At 43.4% G+C, this 26,914-nt stretch overlaps 1 protein-coding gene across 1 annotated transcript in view; it reads right to left on the reverse strand.

Moving 5' to 3' along the window:
• LOC138516409 (EF-hand calcium-binding domain-containing protein 6-like) overlaps positions 1 to 26,914 on the reverse strand; it is a 697,038-nt gene that overhangs the window by 229,241 nt on the left and 440,883 nt on the right. The window contains exon 14 of the mRNA XM_069631506.1: positions 945 to 1,083. Within this exon, the coding sequence (XP_069487607.1) occupies positions 945 to 1,083 (139 nt within the window). The remainder of the gene's footprint in view (positions 1 to 944; positions 1,084 to 26,914) is intronic.

A 26,914-nucleotide genomic window follows, 5' to 3' on the forward strand; every position in this document is an offset into this window, starting at 1 on the left:
AGTGTGGCAGAGAGAAGAGGGCAGAGTGAATAAAAGGTAAATGTGGTCTAGTATTGGTGAGCAGGTAGTGAGGAGGGGGCATAGACTATTCTTGTGATTGGGAGAACAAATGGAGTGGAGTGCAGAGAAGATGGAGATTGCGGGACATGGCACCGGATGTGAAAACTGTGTGCACAAGCCAGAACCACAGAACGAATGACCCCAAAATAGTGACCCTGCTCCCTATGGGAATGAGATTAAGGCTTCTGTAGATGGACTGTCATTCCTTCTTCGATGAAGGATCTCTCAATGGGAATCTCCCATAGATGGTTTGTCTTCTTACTATACATCATGTATATAATGAAATGGTCATTTGATATTGTTGCATTGCCTAAGCATCCTAAGGCATTGATACGGAGGTCACATGCCCAATGGGAAAAGGAACTAAGCATTTATGAAGGAAAAAGGGGGCAACTTCTGGTGTTCCCATTGTTCCTACCTCGATCCTCATGCTGTTATTAAGAACCAACAGAAACAGAAAATGTGAAAAATGTGGAAAGAAGAATAGGTCTTCCAACTCCAGTGGCCCCTTTGGACACATTGCACCTTATTAACATTTAGGTATGGGCAAAGGAAAAGGGGCAAGGACAAAGCTACAGAGGGGTGAGGGGACCCTGTACCAAGGCAACAGACATTTCGTTGCACATCCCCTCACATAAATAAAAACACAATAAAGCGGTCGGAAACTGAAGGCTCTGTTCACTGAACACATTTTCAAAAATGAAAGAAGTCATTTTTTAAGTAGGCCTGTGGGAACCCTAATCCAGTAGGGCTAAGTGAAGATTAATGGTCTAGGCCAAGGTGTACATGAGAGTGTACTAGAGAAGAACTGAGACGGAAGCTAATCATCCCAGGACAATGGCATACTAAGGCTTGGAGAGTTATATGTATATGGGGCACCGTACCTGCTCTGGAGTCCTTCCACTGGCATATTCATCTTTTGATGATTGAGCTCTCGAGTAAGTTTGGGACTCCATATCTTCGCTAGGGGGAGACGGTGATCTAGCTACAGACTTTTCATCAAAAAGGGTTGGCACGCCTCTTCTGAAACAGAAAATGCAATTATTATTATATAGAATAACATTTTTAAACCTTTTTTCCGGCTGGGGGTTGTGTTGGCCTTACATCAGGAAAAAACAAGAAACATTTCTGGCTCGGATTATATTCCAGTTGGTTCACATGTACATGATGTAGAATTTTGGAAACCACACACATTGTATTCATATGCAAAAAGGATAATAATAGCTAGTCTGAAGATTGCAGGTTGGTGTTGAATGGAGATCCATCAGGAAGGCAGTCTTAATCATATCCAGCTAACATATAACGGCAATGCACCAAGCAGTCTTCCACTATGAGATATTCTAGAGAAAGATTGTGGTAATGGAGATGTGAGTTGCACAAGGTCCAGCCATGCCCCCACCATTTCCCAAGTGCGAGAATGCAAGCTGAGAACGGGTCTATAAACAGTCAGTAAAACATCAAGGGCCACTCAGCCGCAAATTTAGAGTAGACTAGGTAGTGGGACAAAAGTAGGGCGACAGGTAGTTTACATTCACATAAGTAGAAAGATTACAGAATACACAGACAGGGTTATACAAGTGGTATAGAAATGGGCAAGGTCGCTGCATACATGTGCTGGCAATAATGAATGGTAGCATGCATGCATGCAAAGACACGGAGAACACTAACATGGCAGAGAATGAAACAAAGTACTGCCATTACTCCGACCAAATCCTTCACAGTCTCAATTCTGAAACACTGCACCATGACATAAAATTGCTTAACACGAAATCCCAGGCCTCACAAGGCTCATACAGTAAGCCCAAGCACTAAGGCAGTGTGCAAGAAGAGTTTTGCTTAGAAGTTGAAACCGTCACAGATAATGTTTCCCAAGGGCACACAGTTTGCAATTATCACAGTTAAATTGACTTGTTTCAATTGGTAGCAGTAAGAAACAGACATAGCCTTGAATGCCAGGTGCGAGTAGCTACCGGGCCAACTGGTCCCATAATAAATTAACATATAGCGTTGAGAAGGACAGCACACACATGTTAGAAGGACAACACACACGTCAGAATAGCAGAAACTACAATAAATAGATTAAATTGAGCTCTGAACAGTGGTCCTCTACCACGTGATCCAAACAATGCTCCTTTATTCCAGGCCCAATTAGATAGTGCACCTGCCACTGCCCAGGCCACAAACAGACTGGCAAATAAGGCCTCAGGCCTGAGAACGAGAAGGGAGTATCTTCTTTAAACTGGATCATAGTGGATCACCCATCTCTCCTTTCTCACCAGGCAACTTGGCAGTGCATAAATGTGCTTGAGGTTAGATGAGCAAACAGCCGACCAATCGAATTATGTTACTCTTATTGACTAGTGTAGTAGAGTGCCAACCAATAGCATGCTAGATTGAAATGCCTATTTTGTAGAAGGTTGAACATAGGAGGATTTATTAGTTGTAGAAGAACCAATAATAGGTTCACATTCATGTAACAATATGTGCTATACTGTACCAACCAACTGAGTGAAAGAGCAGAAGGTTTTTATGACTGCTAACTTTGATATCAACTATGACGATTTCTTTGTTTAAAAACTTGTTTCTAACAGAGGGGGGTGCTGCTGCGCAACAAGATGGCCGCTTGAGTGAGGAGCTCCTCTCCGGCATGAATCCTGATTGAATTATGCCCTGTTTCTGGATTGCATCGAACCTCCTAAGCTACTTGCGCTGTTCCCGGAGAACATCCTGACCTTGCAGGCGAAATCCCAACTGAAATCGGACTTCCCTAGCCTGGGAACCCTGGTGGACCTTGAGGTCACAGGCCTGTGCCGCTTCGCAGTTCCACGAGAACCTACGAGGGCACCGCGGCTCCCTCTTACGCTGGGCCTCGCAGTGGACGGAGCGGGACTGGCGGACTGCGGCCACGACACTTCGCGCCACACGTTCTCTGGGCATACTGTGCCCGTCCCTCCCTCGGTGGAAGGTGCTTGCGCCGGAGCCTCCCGGACCATCGTTGCTGGACTGGACGTTCCCGACCCCGTCCCTTGTTCCCGAGGTCAGAGCTACATGAGACTGGGCTGACGCGGCGGATGGGCGCGGGGCACGTGTGGGACTCTCTGACCCGAATCAAACATATCCTGTGCCCCCCCACATCTGGCTCGGTGCTTCTACCATCAAATTACACCGTGAAAATTCACGCCTGTCAGCGTCCGTGGTCATTGCACCGCTCACGCCACGGAACACGCCATCTTGGAACAATCGCCGTTTCGGGTGTACCGGGATCCCTGCGGGCATTGTGCTCTCCTGAGCCCTCCTCCACCACGCTTTAACACGCTGCCCTCTCACCCAACCAGGCCCAGGCCATTTCTCCACCTCCACAATGCCTGGAAAAAACGCAGCCAAGTCCAGGAAGACAGGACCGATGGACTCCTTTACTAGCACACAATCATCTCCTGAACGCCCAGACCCTCAATCTCCGGCCTCACCCCTAAATGCAGAAGATACGAAATTTGATCACCTGCTGACAACAGTTCAAAATGGATTCCTGGCCATTAACGTCAAACTTGACGACATAGTTTCCACGATAGGCTCCCTAAAAACTCGCCTAGACAAGGAAAGTGCCAGAATCACAGAGGCTGAAAACAGAATTGGCACGAATGAGGACTCTACTCGGCAAAACACCCACGACATCGCACTCCTCAGAGGGGAAATTAATAAACTCTGTGATAAATGCAACGATTTGGAATCCTGATCCAGACGGAACAACATCTGCATAGTCGGCCTAACAGAGACCTTCTGCAAAGGCCCAATGGAGTCCCGAATCGCAGACCTTTTGAAATCTCTCCTCAGGGAGGAGGCACTCTCACCCCAGTTCCTCATCGAGCGGGCACATCGTACCCTCGCTCCACCACCCAGACCAGGGGCTCCTTCCCGCACGGTGATTGCCAAACTGTTGAACTACAGGGACGCCATCCTCAGACTGGCAAGAGAGAAAGGACCCTTTAGGGTTGGTAACGACAACATCCATGTATATCCGGACTTCTCCGCAGGGGTCCAGACTCAAAGACGATCCTACGAAACTGTCAAGCGCCAGCTACGTCTGAGACAGGTCCCCTACGCCCTTCTCTTTCCAGCAAAACTTCATATACAACATGCTGGAAGAGCACAATTTTTTCGAATCTCCTGCCTCAGCTTTGGCCTACATGGAAGCCTCGATACCCCTCCCGCCCACGAGACAGGAACTCGATCAGAACGACTGGCAACAACCCGTATAACCTGCTTTCCTACTCATTGATCCCAGCCGCAGCCAGGACTGGTCTATACTGGCCACTGTGAACGCTGGAAACAGGATGCAGCAGGGAGAACTCCCCTGCCCTCCATCCTTTAGCAACGCCGGATGAGATGCGCTCGACCTCGAAGCGGAGTTGCTGCACTCGTCCCCTTCTTTGGGAACGTCCACAAGTTAGTTAAAAGGGTTCATCATCAAGTTGGGTACAATGGTGTGGGAGGGGGTGGGTATGGGCAACAGGGGACTGCTTCACTGTTCAAACACTACGTTAATGCTGCAGGCAGCCCCTGTTGGGCACCAGGCACAATGTTCGGTTGTCTTAAACATTGGTAAAATTGCACTCACGGTCTCACTTGCTGTCCTCCACTACGAGAAAATCCACTTCCCCACACTCTTATATGACACACGGAAATGGCGCAGAAAACTAATGCACTCGGGCGGGCTTAAACTAAGACTGCTCACCTGGAATATCCAGGGGTTAAACAACAGGGTGAAAGCTAGCAAAGTAGGCGCCTACATTAACAGACACCACCCACATATCGCTATGCTCCAAGAGACTCATGCATTAAAACCCACCAACGAAAGTATCCTGCGACAGTGGGGAAACAATAGGTATTATACGGAATACTCCTCCCAAAACAGAGGCGTCATCACGCTAATACACTCCTCCCTAGGGTTCTCCACCGAGAAAACTATAATTGATCCACATGGCAGATATGTTGTGGTCTGGGGTACCGTGGCGGGCAGAAAATGTATATTGGTCAATACATATGGACCGAACCTGGATGAGCCAGAATTCTACACAAACCTCCTTGCAAAGATTGGCCCTACAACGGAAGCATGGGTATTGTGGGGAGGAGATCTTAACACTATCCTTGACGCTACGTTAGATAGGTCCCCAAATAAGCCTAGAGCTCTTACTAAAACAGCCAACATCATACACCAAGCCCAGGAGGAACTAGCTTTGTCTGATGCGTGGAGAGGGACCCACCCCACAGATAGAAAATACACCTTCTATTCCTCGGTCCATGATTCTGAATCCAGAATAGATTACTGGCTCATCTTCTCCCCCTCATCAACTCCATCGAATGCTGCGATATTCTTCCGCGCACACTCTCGGACCATTCCCTCGTCATTCTAAATCTATTACTCATCTGTCGCCCTGCACAGCGATGGAGGATGCCCCCCAATATACTGAAGGACCCGAATGTGGTGGAGGCTCTATACACTGAGACAGAGGAGTTCTTCCAACTGAATAAGGGCTCTGTGGGCAGCAGGGCTTCCATCTGGGAAACATTTAAGGTGTGGGTACAGGGCAACCTTATGTCCAAGACGTCTGGTCTCCTCAGAACCGTTAGAACCAACTTGGGCAACACAGAATCAATCCTGCGATCGCTCGAATCTGCCTATAGTAGGACCCATGACAAACGTATTTTGGCAGACATTAGTCTAAACCTCCAAACCTTTAACGATCTGGCTACCAAAGAACAACAATACATGGCCATCGCATCCAGGGCACGCAAATATGGGGAGGGCAACAGGGCGGGCCACCATCTGGCCCGTATACTTCGCAATGACCATACCCACACCCCTATTGCGAGTATTCTAACATATGGGGGATGGCTGTGCATGGGGAGGATGAAATAAACTCTGAGTTCACGGACTATTACATCAATCTTTATGCCAACCACGATAGGTCCACACAGGACGATGTGAAGTCGTACTTAAGTAGGATTTCCCTCCCTAGCTTAACGTTAGAAGATAACTGGTCCCTTGAACAACCCATGACGGTTGAAGAAATAGCTGAAGCGATCAAGGCACTAGCAGCGGGTAAAACTCCAGGGCCGGACGGCTTAAACGCTGACCTGTATAAGGCATGCTCTCCGATACTCACCCCAATATTGCCCCTTGTTTGGGAGGAGGCTATGAACGCTGGTTCACTCCCTGAGTCCATGTCAGACGCAGTCATTACGGTGCTCTTGAAACCTAGACGCCCGGCATACGAACGCTCCTCCTACCGTCCCTTGTCCCTGATTAACACGGACGCTAAGATTTACGCAAAGGTGCTGGCCACCAGACTGCTCCCAAAATGTCCACCTTTATCCACCCCGATCAATGCAGATTTATCCCTACGAGATCCATGGCCCTGAATCTGCGCAGACTGTTCAGTGTTCTAGAACAGATCAAACCAGAGGCACAAGCAGCAGCCATTTCACTTGACGCCGGAAAAGCGTTCGATTCAGTATCGTGGCTTTACATGTTTGAGGTTCTTTATAAATTCGGATTCGGCCCTTACCTGATAGGTTGTGTCAAACTACTCGGCTCCTCTCCCAAGGCCAGAGTTCCAACCAACCGTACCCTATCCAATCAATTTACGCTATGCAGGGGTACGAGGCAGGGATGCCCCTTCTCACCCATCCTTTTTGGCCTCACCATTGAACCAGTGGTGGCTGCAGTCAGAGGTGAACAAGACCTTACGGGTATAAAAATGGCCGGGGTATACCAAGCAATCTCATTGTATGCAGACGGTGCACTACTATATGCTCGGGAACCAGAAAAGAACCTGTCCCCCATCTTAGCGGTGATTACCAAATTCACTACACACTCAGGCTACAAGATCAATACATCCAAATCCAAGATCTTTCCGTTGACACGTGCCACTACTTGCCCCAAAAACACTCATGGCCTGTCGTGGGCTCCCGATCACATTCGATACCTGGGGATCCTGGTCTCCCACAACAAGAACTCTTTATATAAATAACTATGAATCCACGCTACAAACCATACACTCTAAGCTTCAAATTTGGTCCAGACTCTCCATATCTCTTGCTGGCCGGATAGCGGTCCTCAAGATGACGGTACTCCCTAAACTCCTATACATCTACTGTAATGTGCCTATATGGCCGGGCAAACTCTTCTTCGACAACCTGCGTTCCATGGCCACCACCTTCGTATGGAACGGTGGCGCGAATAGAATGAAATGGAACAAATTGGTCGAACCCTATGATATGGGAGGCTTTGCCGCCCCTGATTTCGAATTGTACTACTATGTGGCACAGGCACACTATGCAAAGTTCTGGCAGGACCCCTCGGATAACACACCACATATACCCATCGAGCGTCATTCGGTCCGCCCGACCGATTTGAGATCCATGATATTTATGAAGTCACATAAAGACAATTGCAAGTTTGACCCCGCCTCTTGCACAGTTGCAACATAGACTGCCCTTATGAGTCCCAAGCCCCGCTCTGGAACTTCCCGGGCATTAAGCCGACGTATGACATTGCCATCCAGAAAACCTGGCTACCCGAATATGAATTCACAATGAAAACCATGTTCCCCAATGGTAAATTTGTAACTCCTGAAGTCTTCGCAAACACAGTGGGGAGCAGTCAACTAGCCACCCTACAGTTCCACCGTATGAAAGCTGCGTTCAAAGAAAGGTGGCCAACATTCCCAGACTAACCCCCCGAGCATGCATGCTACCAGTCATTGTACTCTCAGGCAGGCACTGGGGTGTCCAAATTATACAATATTGTGCAGGCTCACACGAAATCATCGAACAGCATCAAAGCATCGTAGGAAAAAGACATGGATATTATAATCGAAGAGGGGAAGTGGGCCAGATATTGCCTCCTTTCTAAAAAAATCTCACTCAATGCAGGCCTGAGACTGATACAATTCAAGGTTCTGAACAAACTACATTACACGCCAGCCAAATTGGCAAAGTTCTACAAGACCACCCCCGACAATTGCCCGAAATGCCATGCTCCTGGTGCGGATTCGTTTCATATGTACTGGGCCAGCCCCCAGATAGCAGGTTTCTGGCTCGCAGTGGCCAACATCCTTGAAGAAATAACACAAATCCCTGCACACCTCAATCCAACTAAATACCTGTTTGGAGACATTGGCAAGGCCCCGGAAAAAACAAGGTGACTATTCAACGTCGCCTGTGCAGTAGCGAAGAAATGCATCCTCCAAAAATGGAAGGGCGGCCAGGCTCCAACAACAGAACAGTTCCTTGCGACCCTCACTTACGTGAATGAATGTGAGGAAAACTATGTTAATATGATATCTGCTCTGTGTAAACCAAAAGACATTTGGGCCCCGTTCAGGGCGTACTTAGATGAAACCTCCACAGACACTGAAAACTCGGACAATGATAGCGTGGAAGATGGGCCATGCCACACAGCTAGCTGTTTGTAACCTCTTCATATGGGTATATACGTGGACATGCACCCGATGTAAAAGTTTAGAAGGGGAGTGGGGTTGTCAATTTTGTAATGCGAATCTGTATTATGTAGATGCGAGATAAGCAAAGTGTACTGTGTCATGCAAGCCAAAAATAAAGTTCTTAACAACATTTAGAGATTTACGCTCTCCCAGCGCCCGTTTGTATCTCAATAAAACTGGGTTTTCGCGTACACTTGGAGCTACTATTTTCTCTTATTGATATATTTGGGCCTAGCTTATCAAGATGACTTCAAATAAAGTACCACAATAAGTGCCACTGTAGCACAGTTTAACTAATGAGCTTCTCCACATCACAACGACAGCTCACAGTACAGTCAAAAAATACCACATCAAATGTTGTGCTCACTTGTACTAGACCAGAATGTTACTTAACCAGTCACTGCTTTTCAGTGCAAGTACTGATGTGCAAATACATTAGGAATACATAACACTGAATGATTCTGATGAAGCTAGTTCTCACAATTTGGTTTGTGACACCTTCCCATTAGATGCTGACATTACTCTGTTTACAATTGTGTGTGCTTTGGTCCTGAGGAATGCTTGTGTGTGTAACACTATTATGGGCAGAAACGAGTCAATCTTCATGCTTTATAGGTGATGTAGAGAGAAAATTTGAATCTGAATGTGATGCATTTTGATAAACAAAGCTTTTATACAGTGAGGGTACAAACATCTGGTACTTCTATCACAAATGGCCATTTTTAGTTTGGGCTATTTAAGACAAAACTATTGCATGTGAGTACAGATTGGGAGAAATGGCATATGAGGAGGGACACACAGCTTGTATGTCTTGTTTGGTTATTTGCCCACCCATTAACTGCCCATGCCAATCCCTATGGCCGTTCCCACCCAGAACCTGCCCCTCCCCACTCAAAACACCACCCCATTGGAATTCTGAGTTCTCTTTAATCAAGCCTTTCCATCAAGCTTTGCATTCAAAGTGCCTCCCAGTGTTTTTTCAAAGCAGTCTTCTGAGAGTTAATGACTGAACTGGAGCTGTAAACTCTCTACTGGCGTAATAAAAATTACTTAACCAGGCCTACCTTCGGCCAAACGGTCTATAAGAACTAAAGATGTCCTTCACTGGAGTCCTGTTAAAAACAAGCATTGGCAAAGCTAACAGTTTTGGCTTGTATATATCTATTAGGCATTTGCCAGGCTCTGCTATTAGATTTCACTCTCGCAGATTTTGCACCAGCTAACATCAATATCCAGTTAATACCACTACGGCTGTGCCTAGCAAGTGCAATTTCTCAAAGCCCAAACTGTTGGCATTGCCAATGCTTGATTCTATTGGAGGGCAGTACTGGATTGCCTACCATATCAGCGGTTTCTATGTCAATCAATGTTGTGTAACGTTTTATAAATAAAAACGTAATGAACCACATCCACTGATTATTAGCTCAATATTTTGTAGCTTATTATTATGTTAACTTATTATGAAGATGGCAATTCCAAACTATAATTAATTCCTAAAAGAAACTCCTACATTTATTTTTTTCACCTATGTTAGTAGATCGGTTTGCTATTCCTTACTTGTGTTAATAAAATATGGCCTTCCTGAAACTCAAGCATGTCTTAAACAAGCTATCAACATAATCTCCCAGTGCGTTCATCTATACTTGACAATATTGTGGAACAAGATTGTAAAGGTCACCTGTGTTTGATATTTGTTGATATAAAATCAGAATGTTCTTCTGTTAATAGGGACTGTTACATCGGTTCTTGATTAGAAGAGTATGAACCTATCAATAACTGATGTACTTCACTTAATTGTCACCGTAAATAATGTGTCTTTTGGTACTTTTGGAAACACCATTCCTTAGCATAAATTGTTTCACAGGAGTGCCCTGGCTAATAATTAGTTATTGTTTCCTTACAGGCATATGATTCTTGTCCAATCAGATGTATGGTTGCAGCTTTATAGAAAAATAAATGAATTCTTATGGATACAACATAAGGCTTATATAGGAATCCCATTAATTTAATATGGGTATCTAACACACTGTTACTTGCTTGCGACCCCAACAAAATCACTAAAATAATGAATCTGCACGCATGTATTACAATGTGTATCTGAATGTATATGTGTGCAGCTTTAGCAATGAAGACTGCCATGCAAATTGTGATTGCATAAATGACTACAATGTTCACTTGAAGAAACAGTGCCTACATGGCTGACATTGTGGGCACAAAATGCCTTCCAATATCTGCACATCTTTAAAAGGTTCTATGTCATTTCACCAACACACGTTTTTACGACAGGGGTTTTTGCTGCTGAATTTGTTGCCTCAAAACGTTTTGAAATGATTTGTAAATTCTTTTGGGGGGGGGGGGGTTCCGCTCATCCTCGCTCATTTACCTATTTTATTTCATTCCCGGTCCCCCAACCCTTTATATGCCCTTGCCCACCGCCCCCAAAAAATTTGAAAAGTCTTTTTCAGCAAAAATGCCACAGCAAAACGGGTGTCGATGAAAGGATATTTTATCCTTTAAAACAACCATTTCTAACAAAACAAATTCAACACATAAACAATGACAGATCTTGTCTGAAAGAGTGTTTCTAGCCACCTTCGTGCTTCCATGGGCAGGTCTCGTCTAACTCCTTCCCTCTGTGGAGTCACCTCTGGCTACACCCTTGTGTGGCTCGTGGATATGAACTGTGTTGCTGTCACAAAATTAAATAAACTATGACATCAACATTTGTTTTTTTCACCTGCATGGAGATTGCCAACCGTGCTGAACTAGAGTTAGGGCTGCAATGTTAATTACTTAACTTGTTGTTGGGAGCAAACGAGTAGAAAGGACTACAAAGCAAGGGTCTAGAAAAATATTCAAGTTGGCTGAAGAGGGAAATAATGAGTGGTTTGCTAGCCCGAATATTTTGTCAACAGCCTCATGTAGAACATACATGTGTTTTGTGTTGCTTTTTTGTTGTACTTCCCCCCTGACAACAGTGAATCTGGTATCTGTCCATTTCATATTTCTAAAAATAGCTCCTCTATTTGTACACATGCAGAATTATCAATGTTCCTGATATGATCACGTGCGCAGTATTACATAGTTAGACAATTAGCTATGTAGCTTAGAAGCTAATCTCTCCCTTATCATCATATGTAACGATGGCCCGTGCTCGAATCGATTGATACTATATGTGAAATTTAAACAACTTAAAATGTGAAACAGCATTTTCTCTTTCAGTATTTGATTTACAAAAGTCAGAAATTATTGATCTAGGATATTGAAAAACTTTGGACGCTGTTAGCCCCTGGACAACTGTTTTAGTCGAATCTCAGTAGAAGTCCTGCTGGGGAGTGAGGATTACTTAAAAACATTAGAACGGAATGGGATTCTCTGTGAGCACTTGGGGTTTATACTGGTTGTTCTTCCAGAAGCAGCATTTATGCCCAAACAATATTTTATGAGAAACCTACTGGGAGTATGCAAACCTTGACCTGAGAATATAACAGCAACACAACACTTATTCCTTTAACAACTGTATGCTTTTCTGAGCGATAGGTGGTGCAAGCCGATTCTGAATCAAAAATTAGCATGTAGAAAATTGGATTGAAGCTGAAATTATGTAAATCAACAATTTACAAGTACAATGAAGGATTGCAAGATTTGTGTGGTGTGTCTGGTAATTACACTATACGATACTGAAACAATTAACACTTTTTACAGTTTCAATTTCAACAAGCTTTATTTCGGCTAGCTGCCATCAAAGCAAATACAGACAGCAAAAATGCAACACTTAAAATTCCAGAATTTCATTCATAATTTTTTTTTTTATTTATTAAGTGTATTTGGTTTATTACAAACCTTTCACAATCAGTAAAGCATTTCATTTCGCAAAGAGATCTGTCATAACAAAATCAACATGGAACAAGTACAAAGCAGCGGAGAAAAGTAGAAACAAAACTAGAAAGTCCAGAATAGGCTAAACTAAATCTAAAAAACCGTTCACATTCAAGCGGGATACTTAAAATAAGTTTTGTTTTTCAAAAAAGTAATAAAGATAAAATTGGATTAATGATTCCAGAATTTCATTCATAATACATCCAACAATCATGATAACAAAAAGATAAAAATCATCAGTTAAAATTCCATCAATGCATAGAATAACGGATAGAATTATCTGTAAAACTAACCACACTGTATAAAGACTAATTCATAGTAAAGATCGCAATTTATTACTCTCCAGACTCTCACTAAAAAATGTGAAACAGCATACACCACATCAGGGACAGAGGAGTCCCGACACAGAACTTGTGCATCATGTAAAGTACGAACACCGTCGTTTTTTAAACATAACTGGAGCACCCCATCCCCCCGACCCTCCCTTTTTTAACGAGTAGCCTGGACAAGCAAACAAAAAATGGTGAACAGTTTAATTATCTTAGGGCAAAACGAGCACCAGACATTTCCCTTTTTGTACCAGGGGTCTGTTACAGGTGCTAACGGGAGTGTGTTCAATTTCATCTTCATATAAAGAGAGCATGCAAACAGTTTCTCTATGCCAAATAGTTTATTTTCACCACCCCATGAGGTTTTGTGCAACTTTAGGCAATCAGACAATCGTAAAGAAGATACTCGATCCCAATAGGCTCTTTTGGTGAGATCTTGAGTCTTGCCATGCACATTCCATGGCTCAGACCATATATTGCCCAAATTCAAGGAGCATAATGAGGATCTAATATAGGCGAGCCAGGGCAATGCAAGAGTCCAAGAGCTGCTTCACAGGTCATTAAGTCTCTGAGGGCCTCGCGATAGCAAACTAAACTAGCTCGTCATTATGCCAGATTTGAACCAAAAACAATAATAGTTTAATATTGACAGTATCACTGAAACATTTAAAATCAAATTCAATATAAATCAAATTGTTGGCGGTCCTCTTCGGGAGCATAAGGAACCTTTTCAGAAAAGTATTTTCAGCTATGGGCAAGTTACCCAATTTACTATAGCCCCACAATTCTGCCCCATAGCTAGCAGCCCCAACCACTTGCAAACTAAAGCTGGATACACAACATTATTCCCGAATTTCCTTGTGAAATTTTCAATCGATGTGGCTTTACATACCAGTGAAAGATGGGATCTCTCCACAAGTTTGTCCCACTTCCCAGTGGTCACCAAACGAAAGCCAAGATAGTGAAACAACTTGATTTCCTCGAGCTCCCATCTTTTAATTGAGACAGTCATCTTAGTAGATTTGCTCAATTTCTTCCCAATGCTCATTCATTTTTTTCTTACTGTATTTACATTTACCCCTTCCTATGACAAAAAAATCACAAATGGTTCTTCAGGTTTCTTCAGGCTGCTTGGGGTGCGGGCGATTAGTACAGCATCATCTGCATACATGAAAAAATGCAGACTCTATCGCCCGCTAGCTTAAGAGCATCAACGTTTTCAATTGAAAGGAATTCAACAACATCATTAAAAGAGATAGAGAAGAGGGTGGGGGCCAGCACACAGCCCTGCCTCACCCCCTTCTCAACCATAAATTGCTTAGTGCATATCTCATCCATACCAGCTCCAACCACAGCAACGTTTTCGGTATAAAGCAAAATGGGGGGAATGCAATCAAATTCTGTTTTTAAATCTATAAACACAAAATACAAGATCCCATGACTCAAAAACACATATTTTTCAATAAAAAATGAAGCCCAAAGGTCTACTCTGTGATACGTATACCCCTCCTAACCCCCGCCTGGGCACTACTTATACTATTCGACTCAGTGGCCTGTTGCTCTAGACGCACTAGAACCAATTTTGCCTTAAATCTTGTCGGTGGCATCAAGGAGGGAGCTAGGGTGATCATTTCCTGGATCTGCCCTATCCCCATTCTGCCGCCAGGTTGGGGGCACCCTATGGACTCTACAAAATGAATTAAAAACTAACAACAGATATGGGACTCAGTAACTCGGTTCATATTTAAATACTTCTGCAGGTACCGTATCTGGTCCTGGTGCTTTACCATCATGTTGGGCTAGGACAGCATCCCCAACCTCCTTAAGGGTGAAAATCAAATATTCCCAATTCACTACTAGGGGACCCGGACGGCTATCAGTTGCACCCAGCGTATTCATATACACTATCCTTTCTTCCTAATACAGGGCAGAGAAGTTACTGTGTTCTGGCACCTTGAAGCATCTTTTGTGCTAGATGGAATTACATTAATGACATCAGACCAAGAAATCAGACAGACTCAAGGAATATGGCAAAGTACTACTTTATTATCGGTTAAATATAGCAGGGTCAACTGGCAGACATCGGAGTGATGCATGCACTCTCACACAGATGCTTGATTACATGGAGGTCTTATAACCCAATATGCATCTTCTATGATGTCATTCTATGAGGCAAAGTGCAAAACCTATCAAGGGAAGGGATTAGTTTAGGGAAAGTGTCTACTTTTAGAATCTTTAAGGGTAAGTGCATCATTGGCGCCCCCTTATCTATAGAGCACGCCTTGAACTACCTCTAAATGCGTATAGTACTGATTATAGCAGATGAAACAACAGTGGATTGGTCTAAGCTACATTGAAAGTTAGGTTGTCCCTCGACCCCACTCATTGGTTGGCATACTATCCCAACCTTGGACTTTTGTCTCTTTAGCAGCATGTACGTGAAACGAAACCAAGGTGTTTGAATCCCACCAGACTATTCCACATTTTCCCAATTAGTCCATTATCACTCATCAGTAGGCTATCAGCCAAAGTCTTCCATTTGTAGTATGACCTTGTTGCTTGCTCACTGTCCTGGAACATTCAAAGGAGTGAGAGCACACCACTATCTTAGCTTAAGGCTCTAATGAATAGCCTTTGTTTTCGACTTCTGAGTCACATGTGAAGAGACCACAAATGTGTCTATTTCCACCTTCCATTTACTGCTATTTGATTTAATTGTACAGGGTGCTGTTGCTCCTCTTGGCCTCTAGAGACATGCTCACTCTATCTCATATGAACTTTGAATGCTTTAATTGACCAACAGTTTGACTCTCACAGATGTTTTCGTCTTCTTCCATCTATGAAGAATGTCCCACATTCAGAGCTTATCTGCATACTCCCTTTGTGCTCTGTGCTTATCTGTTGAAAATAGCATCCTTAACTCAAGGCAAACCTTGACTCATCATCGGCTCTGCACAAAGAGCTGTCTTTCTGTGTCTCCTGTTCCTACAGCATCGGCCTGTCTCTGAGGTAGCTTGGTTAAGTACAACGTGAGCCAGAGTCCATTTTCCTACTATGGCCGTCCTTGCCACATTATATATTTCTCGATAGGACTACCTCGCGTTTGTCAGTAAGTTACTTCATCTTCTTTATATCAGTGATTACTTTAACCTTAGGTATATGTTACTCTTAGTGCTTCAGTTACATTGTTACTTTTAAGTATTTTCATATTGTTTCAGCATAGGTTCATATATCTTCTTTATGACATCACTTTGTCTTCATCAGATTTCACTTTAACGTCTGTCAATAATATTCAGTGATGCATTCTGTCATCTTGGCAGGCGACATTGTTCCATGTCGCATTCTTCCATGTGATACCTTTTCACACTTTCAGTATGAAGGTACAATCTGTATGGCTGTCTGAGTGCATACCGTCTCTCATACACTTGATGTAGTATGGGAACAATGCAGGGGGTCACATTTATTGCTTTTCTCCGACTGTTCCAATATGATGGAGGTGAGGGGGCGGGAATTGGCAAGGTAGTGTGTGCCTGCTCTTCTTCATGCCCATACTAGTTATCAGATGTAACAGTGAATTTGAAAGCTGGCCTTTGTTATTTTCGATCAGATAAGCCAATTTCCAAAAAGCATGCTGATCCTTGTTCTTAATAGCGGCATTCATGCATACCATCTAGAGATCGTGTAAGCTTTTTCCTTTTGAGCTAAAAGTTATCTATATTCTTTCCTTAAAAGAGATCGCTGTTGACTTGCGCCGGATCAGTAGATTTGAAATTATTTAAAAGAGCAGTTTTCTTCACCCTGCAGTTAGAGTCAAACCACCCAGCTGGAGATTTATGTGTATTTTTGGCTCCAGTCTGTTTACAGGGAATGGTTATCTGTTGCCTAAGTATAGTAATCATTTTAAGATTTAAATCCCTTCCTCATTAGACAGGCTCAAAGGGAAACCTTCCTCTATGTGAGGAAGTGCCACCAAAAAGAGAATGGCCATAACTGAACCGTAATCATCCCAATTAAGCCTTGCTTTATTGTGAGAACAGTTTAGCATAATAGGGTCTAACAGGGAACTTTGCTCTGATTTAAGGCTATGATGCCTAAGAACGGGGCAAAATATTAAGGGTTTTCTCAGCCTCCCAATTAGAGGGGTCCAGAAAAATGTAATCAATGTAACTCTCAATAATGCAGCTTCTGAAAGTACAAGCCGGTGGGACATCACCTGGAGCAATGGCTATTAAATGCTCTAACCCCAGTCTGAACATAACTGTAGCTGAATCAGGTGTGTATTTATACTGCTAGACAGTATTAGGTGGGACTAGAGTTGAAATATTCCAAACCTCATCTTCCTCGTCCATAAACTCCAACAATTCTGGCTGTGGTTCCAGTTGCAGGTCAAAATCCCCCATTATTAAAACCATACCAGACCTCGTTGTAGATGACTTCCAACTTTACAATGTTGATTCTTGACGAAACAATGTCCGTATGGCATATTTGTCATAAGGTCAATTCTAAACATTGGCTAGGAGCAAATAGTTACGTTCCCTCATCTTCGACCTTTGCAATAAGATCACTTTTGAGCCAAATAGTTAAGCTCCCCCTGGGCCGTTCCTTTGAGCCCTTGGACCTAACAGCCGGGATATCTTAGTTGGCATAATCTTCCATTGTCACGTGCATTAAAGCCTCGGGAAGCAGATGATACCATACATGCTAATAAATTAAACCCAATTATAGTCATCTATAAGCCTACCAATACTTCAAGAGAGCACTTTAAGCTCATCGATTTCAATAGCAGGCCTCAAGAAGGGTGAGGGACAATTGGCTTGGTAGGTGATTCCATTGTGGACTTGTTCCACAGGGGGCCAAGGTATCAATAGTTCCTATTTCAGCCCCTAGGTGACACACAAATCGGCAGAATCCCTTTGACCTGAATTTCCAAAACAGTTGGAGTCATTGTTTTAAAGTCAATGGCTAAAATATTGTAAGCCGTATCGCGATAAAAAAAAGAGAACTTAAGATATATCCCCTACTGTTTGCTGCCGGGACAAGAACACCTTCTACGTGCTTGGTGTTACTTCTACTAACAGAACAACAGCCTTTCTTGCTTCTAAACCAATCTATGCACTCCTTCTTCAATGCTTCAGGCTCCAGGATAACTCTGGAACATTCATCAAATACAGGGCATCCACAGTGGGGGAATTCATTAATAAATGGGAATCCCTGTCGGGTGGGTCCTTATTCAGGCAACACTTCCCGCTAGAGAAGTGGCTAAGGTAGGATAAAAAGTGGGGATGGTGGGGATAGGCTTTGATCTCCCTCCGGACTTAGCCATAGGAGGCGGATGCCACTTGGTAAACTTCCCAATAGCATCCTGTACCATCAGTAAGGGATTACCTGACTTAATGGCTCGATCATTAACACTAGTCCCTCTGGTACTCAGGGCAAGTGATAGAACAGGGGAGAAAGCAACAGCATGTGGGTAAATTCCCTTATTAGAGTTTACAGGATCCCTTATGAAAGAACGCACTAGTTCTTGAATTAGTTCTTCAATAGGCAAACGTAGAGATTTGATTTCAGTGCCAAGTTAAAACAGTTCAAGCAGTTGGGTTCAGGGTTAATGTGCATGAATTACTTGACTCTAACAATTGTAAGAGTAAAACCTGTTAGAGCAATTTCGGACGCTATTTCTATCACCTCATCCACAACAATGTTATGACCAACTAATTACGATATAGGATGGGGACATTTGCTTTCTAGCTCTTTCCTTGCGGCTACATCCCAAATTTGCAGGTTGAGACAGAGGAGCAACCCTGTTATTGTCAAAATGCTCATGTACTTCAATAAAGTTACTAGGAGAAAGCTCCTTTGCCCCCAGTGTGGAGAATGGCATTTGGGAATTCCTCATGCCAAAACATTTTTCCATTTATTTCCATGTATTTGTTTGAGAAAGAACAGAATGCATCCGCACAAGCATTATACTTATGTCATGTGTGGGCAGACTAATACCATTGCTAGGTGCTTGTTAATACTTGTACATTAACAGCTGCAAAGTTACATGACACTTTTGATAGAGGGGGTGATGGAAACATAGAAGGCTGGCAGCAAAGGTGTGCAATGGGTGTGACTATTTGGCATTGACTTGAACAATTATTAATATTTTCAATATTTATATGTGGCAGTTGGTAGGAGGTTTTGTTTTGGAGAAATCTTAAACCCTGTCAATGTGGGGAAGATGTTGCGTTCATGCACTATACAGTTCCAGTGATGGAGAGCCATGGGGTTGAATGAGTGAAAGCAGAGGCAGCACAGGGTGGACATGGGCAAGGAGGGTTGAACTGGTGTGTGGGTGAATTTAGAAACCAGAAGGATGAAAGAGGAAAGAGACTTTGCGTGGAAAGCCACACCACATGGAGTCAGTGTGTGAAGGTGGATGAGGATTGTAGGTGAAAAGGTTCAGCACATTGATAAGTGCGACACAGCAATAGATATGGAGCCCCATTTGAAGGCTCGAGCAGTAAGCAGGCCTGCTGAGGACTACGGTTGAGCTCAGCGTCTTAGTAGAATGTTAGGTAAAGTTGGGAGGATTGGTGGTGGCAATTCCTTGAATGTGGACTGAAAGGGTCAGCAGGCGTGCATGACAGGCTTGTGGATTGGAAGATGGTTGCAAGTTAAGCACGGGTGATGGAAGGAAAATTACAGTAGGTGCTGGAGGAGAGGAGGCAGAAGTAGGGAGAGAAAGGTAGATTGAAAAGGTGTCACATGTGTTGTACATTTTGGAAAAGTCGGAGGCAAAATCATCTGTTGAGAGTGAGGAAGAGAATGAGTGTGGACACGGAGGAAATAATGTACTGTTGAGTCCTGCATAGGTTACAGGAATAGTGGCAGAAACAAGGGATCAAGTTGCCAGAGAGTCTTGCGTCATGGTTAGAGACAGAAGTAGTTCCTTGACAGAGACAAGGCCAGTAGAGTACTGAGATTTCAGTAATTGGTGTTTGTGGTCCGAGGTTGAGATCCGATCCAGGGTATTGGATAAGGGCGAGATGGAGTGAAGGAGCCTTCAAGATAACATGAAAAGGAATGCCTGCTCAAATGAATTTGTGAAAGGTGGAGAACGAGCTTGTATAGAAATCCTGACTTGTGTAAATACAGGGTGACCAAGAGTCACGTTTCAATGTGTGAAGGGGCAATGGAGTGTGGCGGGGGATGGAAACAGAGAATGAAGTTGAAAGCGGTCTGAGGGAAATGGATCGATCAAGTTGGAAGAAAAATTGGGATGGATGAGAGGAAGATGAGGACAAGATAGTTGGAAAGATTGTATGCAGGCTAGTTGTGAAGACCAACCAGAGAGTTGTCTGAGATCCGAGAGAGTGAAGTTGAGTTCATGTTGGTGAGCCTCAATCATGTTTGGGAAGTTGGTGTCTCCCAGGAACACAGCTGGGACTTCAGAAGTACGTCATGAGCAGGTAAACAGTAGGTCGTGAGCAGGTCAAATGGAGTTTTGAAAAGAAGGAAGCTGATAGATGTGGATAATTATGAGAAGGGTTGGTGCAAGAGGTCGACATTTGGAGATATGCTCAAAGGAATTAGGGCAAAATAGAGTGTGGGAAAGTGGGGTGGAGGGACAGGCCAGATTGCTTGGCTAAATAGGAGGCTTTGGAGAAGGGATTACAATAACTCTGCAAGGCAGGGTGCATAGTCGTGTCGTGTGCACTGGTACATGTTTCGCAGTGGCCGGCAAGAAAGGAGGATTTTCCACAGATAGAATCGGCATACCAAAGTCCCAATATAAAGCAAGATGTTAGAGTGTTTGTAGTTGAGTGAGAGTGCCATTTAGAGAGGTTGAAAAGGTGGGGATGGTGTGGAAAGGCAGTGAAGGGGGGAGGAATGGGGGACCATATAAACAAGTGCATGGAGCTGCCAGGCGAAGAGTGGAGAGAGGGTGGCTACAGGAATAGGAGGGTGGCAGAGGAGAGCAGGTGGGGTCCAAGACGTCAAGCAAAAGTTGAGTAGTGCTCACACTACACATTCTTAGTGGCCCTTTAACAGGTAATTGGGCCAGTAGAAACCAGTACATATAAAATATATCGGTAGTGAACAATAAACAGTGGATAACCTGGTATCGAACAAAACAGTCATATATTAGTGCACAGTAAAGATATGCTATTGCACTGTTCCTCTGTGAGTGATGAAGACCATGGCAGAGGAGGGTGATTTGATGCATAGATGTATCCATTTGCCCAATTGGCTTGTGTTATTAATTCTGTGCCGTAGTGGTGTAGTGGTGTAATGTGAGTTGAGGTTGAATTTATAGGGTGATGGACTTTATTTCAGAAACTCTGTTTATTTGGAATGGGCGTTGGTAGCTTAACATTGGTATTTCCAATATTTGTAGACTTTTTACTGTGTTCCCTTTTCAGTGATTCATGTACCAATATGTGTTTGTACCTTAATTATGGAAATCCCAACATATGATGATTTCACCTTTTTCTATGTAGTAACATGAACACTTTATAAAAAAACATGTTTTTCCTACTGATTCCCTCTTTTAAAAAAATGTTTTTTGTGTCATTTCACCATTTATTCTGAATGTTCTGTCTGCAAATAAACATTCTGCACATATAATAGGTGTGAAAGAATGCCAGCCGTGTGGGCAGACCAGGCAAAGCTTTGCAACACAACATAATGCAGATAATTCTGCTGCAGAAAGTGTGCTTAGCTAATCGGGCTTCATTTTCAAAATGCCCCATGCTGAGAAACGTGTTGCGCAATCATGTACCTAGCAACTTTCTACAGACACCCTCAGCAGCTACCATGCAAATTGGCACCATGAAAGTTAGAGTATCGTTTCCACGATTGTAATCAGCCTGCTAAAACCCAAAATTCCTAACAATATATGTCCCCACAGGTTGTAATCTGTTGGTGATACAGTATGTCTATTACCTATCTACACCTCATTTTCTCTGAACCAAAAAAGCAGAAACGTTTTGCAGGAAAATTGTTTCAGGCCAAAGGATCACTACTTTCTGAGTGGACTAGTCCGTAGTTCCAGATGGTGTCCTGATTTTATATATCTAATCAAAATAACATCTTACATGTGCATCATGTCATTGTCAAAAATCATATCCTTCAGTTTTATCACTTGACTGAACATAAGCTCTAACCAGAGACTTCCAAAATGTTTTTCATTATTTAATATAAAACATAAAACATCTTTTGTAGAAGAGCCTCAATAGTATTTTAAAAAAATATTTGGCAATGTTCTTTTTAAAGTGGGCTCAATTTCAGGTATATGACACAAAAAAAGCAAACAACATCTAAATGAATCCTACACCATAAATCACAATGATAATTGAAAACAAATGAGACAGGAAAAAGGAAAAACTGCAAAATTAGAAAAAACAAGAAACGAAAAAAAGGAAAAGCTTTCCATTGAATATACAAATTCACTGAGTGTCGCTAAGGTTAAATTCCTCTCCTATCCAAAGGGATATTATTAGATTACTCAAACCCAAAATTCCAACAGCCAGGGGTTGCCTTAATAATGCGGACCCCGATCCAATGTATTGTAATTATGATTATTTATTTGTACAGCGCTTATACACTAGCGAAGTGCTTCAAAGCGCTTCAAGGCGGGATTCGAGCAAGGGGATACAGTAGTCATTCTTAGGCCTTGATGTTTCCAAATGATCTAACAAAAAAACAAAATGTAACTAGCGCACTAGGCCTGACGCCATTTCTCCAAGTGAAAGTGCATGAGGTGTTTCAGGCGCAGCCAAACTAGGGTGAGGAGACAAAGGGGAGACAAAGGGGGACAGGACAGATTTTACTAGCCTAGTAAATTCAGGTCAAGCAAGTGTACAGACGGAGGTGCTTGGGGAACAAGTGCGCCCAGTCCAGCAGGGCCCTGGGTTAAGTGCACAGAGGTTACCCCTCACATGGACCATATGCTGAAAGTGCAGTAGTGCTGAACATAGTGCGGAGGCCCAGAGGCATGTGCAAGGACTGGCGGGGAGCCTAGGACCTGTGACGCTCTGGAAGTGAACCAGGCGACCAGTCAGTCAAAACTGAGCAGAGTTAGGAAAGAGGAGGAGTGAGGCAGGAGAGAAAAAGAGAGGGGGTTGGCAGGAGAGAGAGAGCGAGAAAGAGGAAGAGAAGAGAAAGATCATGAGGAGTTTTCGGAACTTAAGGAGCTCCGGCTCAAGGCGGAGAGAGGCAGGGAGGCCTCTCTCCTGTACATCCCAAAGCTCTGGTGACGCCATTAAGCAAAATGGTATTTTTAAAGTTTTTAAAAAGACTGATTTAGAAAGACCAATTGGAGACAACTCAGAGCGGTCTTTCTAAATCAAACTGTCATAGCCCTGCCGCACACCAAGAGCGCGCATGGCCTGTCAGGCTCGGGCAGACGAGGGAAGTCACGGGAGCGAGGTAAGTATTTTTTATTTTTGTTAGTGTGTGTGTTTGTGAATGAGTGTGTGTGTGTGGAAGAGGAGGGGGAATGTTTTTGTTGGAGAAGTGAGGGAGTGGGTAAATGTGTGTTTGCATGACTGTGTAGGAGAAGAGGGGGAATGCGTTGGGCTGGGAAGAGGGGCGGTGGGTGATGAAAGGGAAGGAGCTGTATCATTCATATGGTGCGTGCTTCAACTAAATGTTTGAGATCACTGCCGGTTTAGATGTAGTGTGGGGCTCAATACGAGTTTACAAAGTAATAACTACCACTATAAACCTACAGAGAAGTAGTCATTTCATCACAGTATGTGCATATTTTAGGGGCAAGGTGTCTGTGGCTATTGTGCTCCCTCTTATTCCGTGCAGAATATGTGCCCACGTGTTTGATGTTGGGTGATTTATTCCATGGGCAACGCAGGTGCCACTGCCAGTGAGGGACACCACACATGTTCATTTGGAAGGCAATAAGCTGCATTTATTACATGTCTTACATCACCACAATGTGACAAAAACCATACATAAAAAACATCATTCAACGGTAACGTCCTTGGGACGTCATAACAGCATCATCATTACATCATCATTATGTCTTCTAGAGTGGGGGGAGTGAGCAAGTTCAATGCCCCCATACCTTCGGAAAGGCCTGAGGGAAATATGTGACCCCCTAAACCACCAACCAGACACACTCACCCTATACATGGACCGGTGAAGTCCGCTCTAGGAGCCCCTCGCCTGCCACCTCATCGTTCTGAACCTAGGACCCTAACATAAATCAGCAAACAATCTCCCTTCCAGTGACCCAAAAGGTTGAGCCCCTTGCTCAATTCAATGCAATGTGCTCCAACCTACTGCAAAACTCTCCACCTGCTGATCTAAAAGATGGGTGGGTGGGGAAACAAAACATGCTGCCATGAGCAGCACACCAGTCCTGGGCGGCAAGAAAGAGAGGGAGGGCACGTTGCACCCCCTCTCATTATACCAGCCTGGGACAGCTCACCAATCTAGTTCCGGCACCGGCGCATGCACATGACGTCGCTTTTCTGCCCGGCGCTGAGGAGATGCCTCTCCCTACGGGTGTCCCTTCCCTTTTGGCCCGTCTCCGCCCCTACCAACCCAATCTGCAGGCAAGATTTACCCAGGGTGCTTTCGTTTCATCCGCTGAATGTCTTCATGTGTGTGTGGTATCTGTGTCTATTCATTCCTCTCTTTGTCATTTTCCTCCATTGTTTTGAATCCAGGCATATCATGTTTTCATCCATTCATTGCACACTTTGGTGTTTTCTTCTGTCGACGTGTATTGGTGTCATTCCAGACAACATGTACGAATCTATCACAAAATTATTCTTATCTTAAAAAGTGGCCATTTCGAGTTGGTTGATCACATTTTCACAAAATGTTTTTATCATGCACAAATTCAGGATAAGGGTTGAGGTGTTTGCAAAAAATCTCGAAAATTGATGTGGACGATTTGGAGCTATTCATCCTAAAATCTTGTTTTCTTAATCAGTGAAAACCCACTGCACAAACATTATGTTTCTATTTGCAAAACGTTCCTACAACCTGGCATGAGTGTTTGGACGTGGCAAGATTGATCATTTGCCAAATGTTATGAATTCATGGATGAGGTCAAATGTTACAGAGGAAAAAGTTGGTTTGCTTTTCTAGGTAAAATATCATGTATCCTTAAGTATACTGCCACTGCAGCAGTCCAATTAATATGTACATGTTTTCCCTTCTTCCGTTCTGGATCTCCACGCTTAGCGGGTAGGGCTGAAGATAGACACACAAAGCTTAGTTGCAAATAGGTTTATTTCTTACACAGTACCTTTGTCCTGTGATGGTGACCGTTGTGATGCCTCAAGAGATTTGTTTTAGACTTGCTCTAGCTGAAAAGATATTTGTATAGGGGCATAAATAATGGGCCACATTCAAACACATCCCAAAGTTGGTGATCATTCAAGGGTAATGTCATGTAAAAATCCAATTTGCATGGAAACATCATTTTTGAGTTGGGTTTTCCACGAATCCAAAAAGAACATGTTATCAGGGAATATGTTTCAAAACTGGTTCAATTTCTGAAATGTTTACCCTACACGTAGCCTTTATTTAGGAGTGGTGAAGGTTGAAAAAAATCTTGAGAAATATCTCAAAAATAAACAACACCGACATGCATGACAACTACCAAAGGTATGCTTGGAATATGTGTGCGCGCATACAATACACACAAAATACAAAAAAGCACACTACAACCATACAATTCGCTCAGAACTTCATTAAGCACAGACATGATACTGGAAATGTCCATGCGCACAAACAATAATGACTGAGGTCTAGATTCTTATGAATGAGCAGAAATCAAAGGAGGGCAGCGAACACACTGCTTTCATTTGCACTCATTGGTGATATGCTCAGGTCACCTTATTCTCAAAGGTCACCTGATCATTTCAGGAGGGACTGGACAATAGCACAGAGATGCGCTGTCCATCCCCCTTGCATACATTATCGTTGAGAGCATGCTCCCAACACTAATGCACAACAGGCTCCTAGCAACCACGTTGTTGCTGGGAGTGCAATTCATCATAATGGGCCGTTAGAAAGGCCCATCTCTGTGAACTGGTCGAGAAAATAAAAAAGCATTTCCTTCCCCGTTTGGGGGATGGATTGGGAAGGAAGGATAGCTCAGGGGCAACACAGTTTTCTTGGAAGCAAGGCAACACAGCACAACACAGGTTCAAAACCCGATCCCACGCTTAAAAACGACTCATTTGTATTAAGCGTGTTATAAAAGAGCAATTATAGAGTGAGTATAAACCGCAGCTCTCAGTCACTGTCATAATTTGCATCTCTGCACTGTGCCTGTTCTGAACATTTCCCTAATTTCTGTGCATTTAAGTACGCATCTCGTTTTTGAATTTGGGATGTGCTTTTAAACGTGCAGACGCCCCATTATTTGCCAAGTGCGCAAGAGGGGAAAAGGGCATCAGAATGCACTAATTCTGATGCCTTTTGAGAACTGGGATGTTCCTTTTTTTGGTGCAAGTGAAAAAATGCATTAGTGGATCTTCTCACTTGCGCCAAAACACGTTTTGAGATCCTGGCCCTGAATATGCACAAACACCTCCATACATAACCCACACACATACACCCCACACAAACACACAGTAGACACAGAAACATACACAACATACACACCATGCCACCACACCAGAAGCACTATAGATTTCCCAAATGTGCACACATGTGTGGATTAAGCAGGCACAAACACACACAAACTGAACAAACAAATACAAACAGCAGACTATGCACACACACATATACAATATGCTGAGAAGATAAATAAACACAATATGAACAAACAATAACCACAAAATATAAGTAAGCACAGACAATACGCTTGGAAAACATACATGACAATTATGACTAATATGTTTATAATATGAGTGTACAAACATACAGTACAGTTACAAACAAACAACACACATTTACAATATGCTCTATATTTGCATACACCCTCCCACAAATCCCCAACCCTCAACACACATGATCACCCTGCCCCCCACATACACACCCAACACACACACATATACACTAAAAGACTGGGTACTGATTTCCCAAAATATGCACGTTTGTGGATTACGCATGCACCATCACAACAGCACAGAAAATGCAAACACATGGGGCCTCATTACAGGTCAGGCGGTCCGG

Source organism: Ambystoma mexicanum, chromosome 6q (genome assembly GCF_040938575.1).
Source record: "Ambystoma mexicanum isolate Mex_15411 chromosome 6q, UKY_AmexF1_1, whole genome shotgun sequence".
NCBI lineage: Eukaryota > Metazoa > Chordata > Amphibia > Caudata > Ambystomatidae > Ambystoma > Ambystoma mexicanum.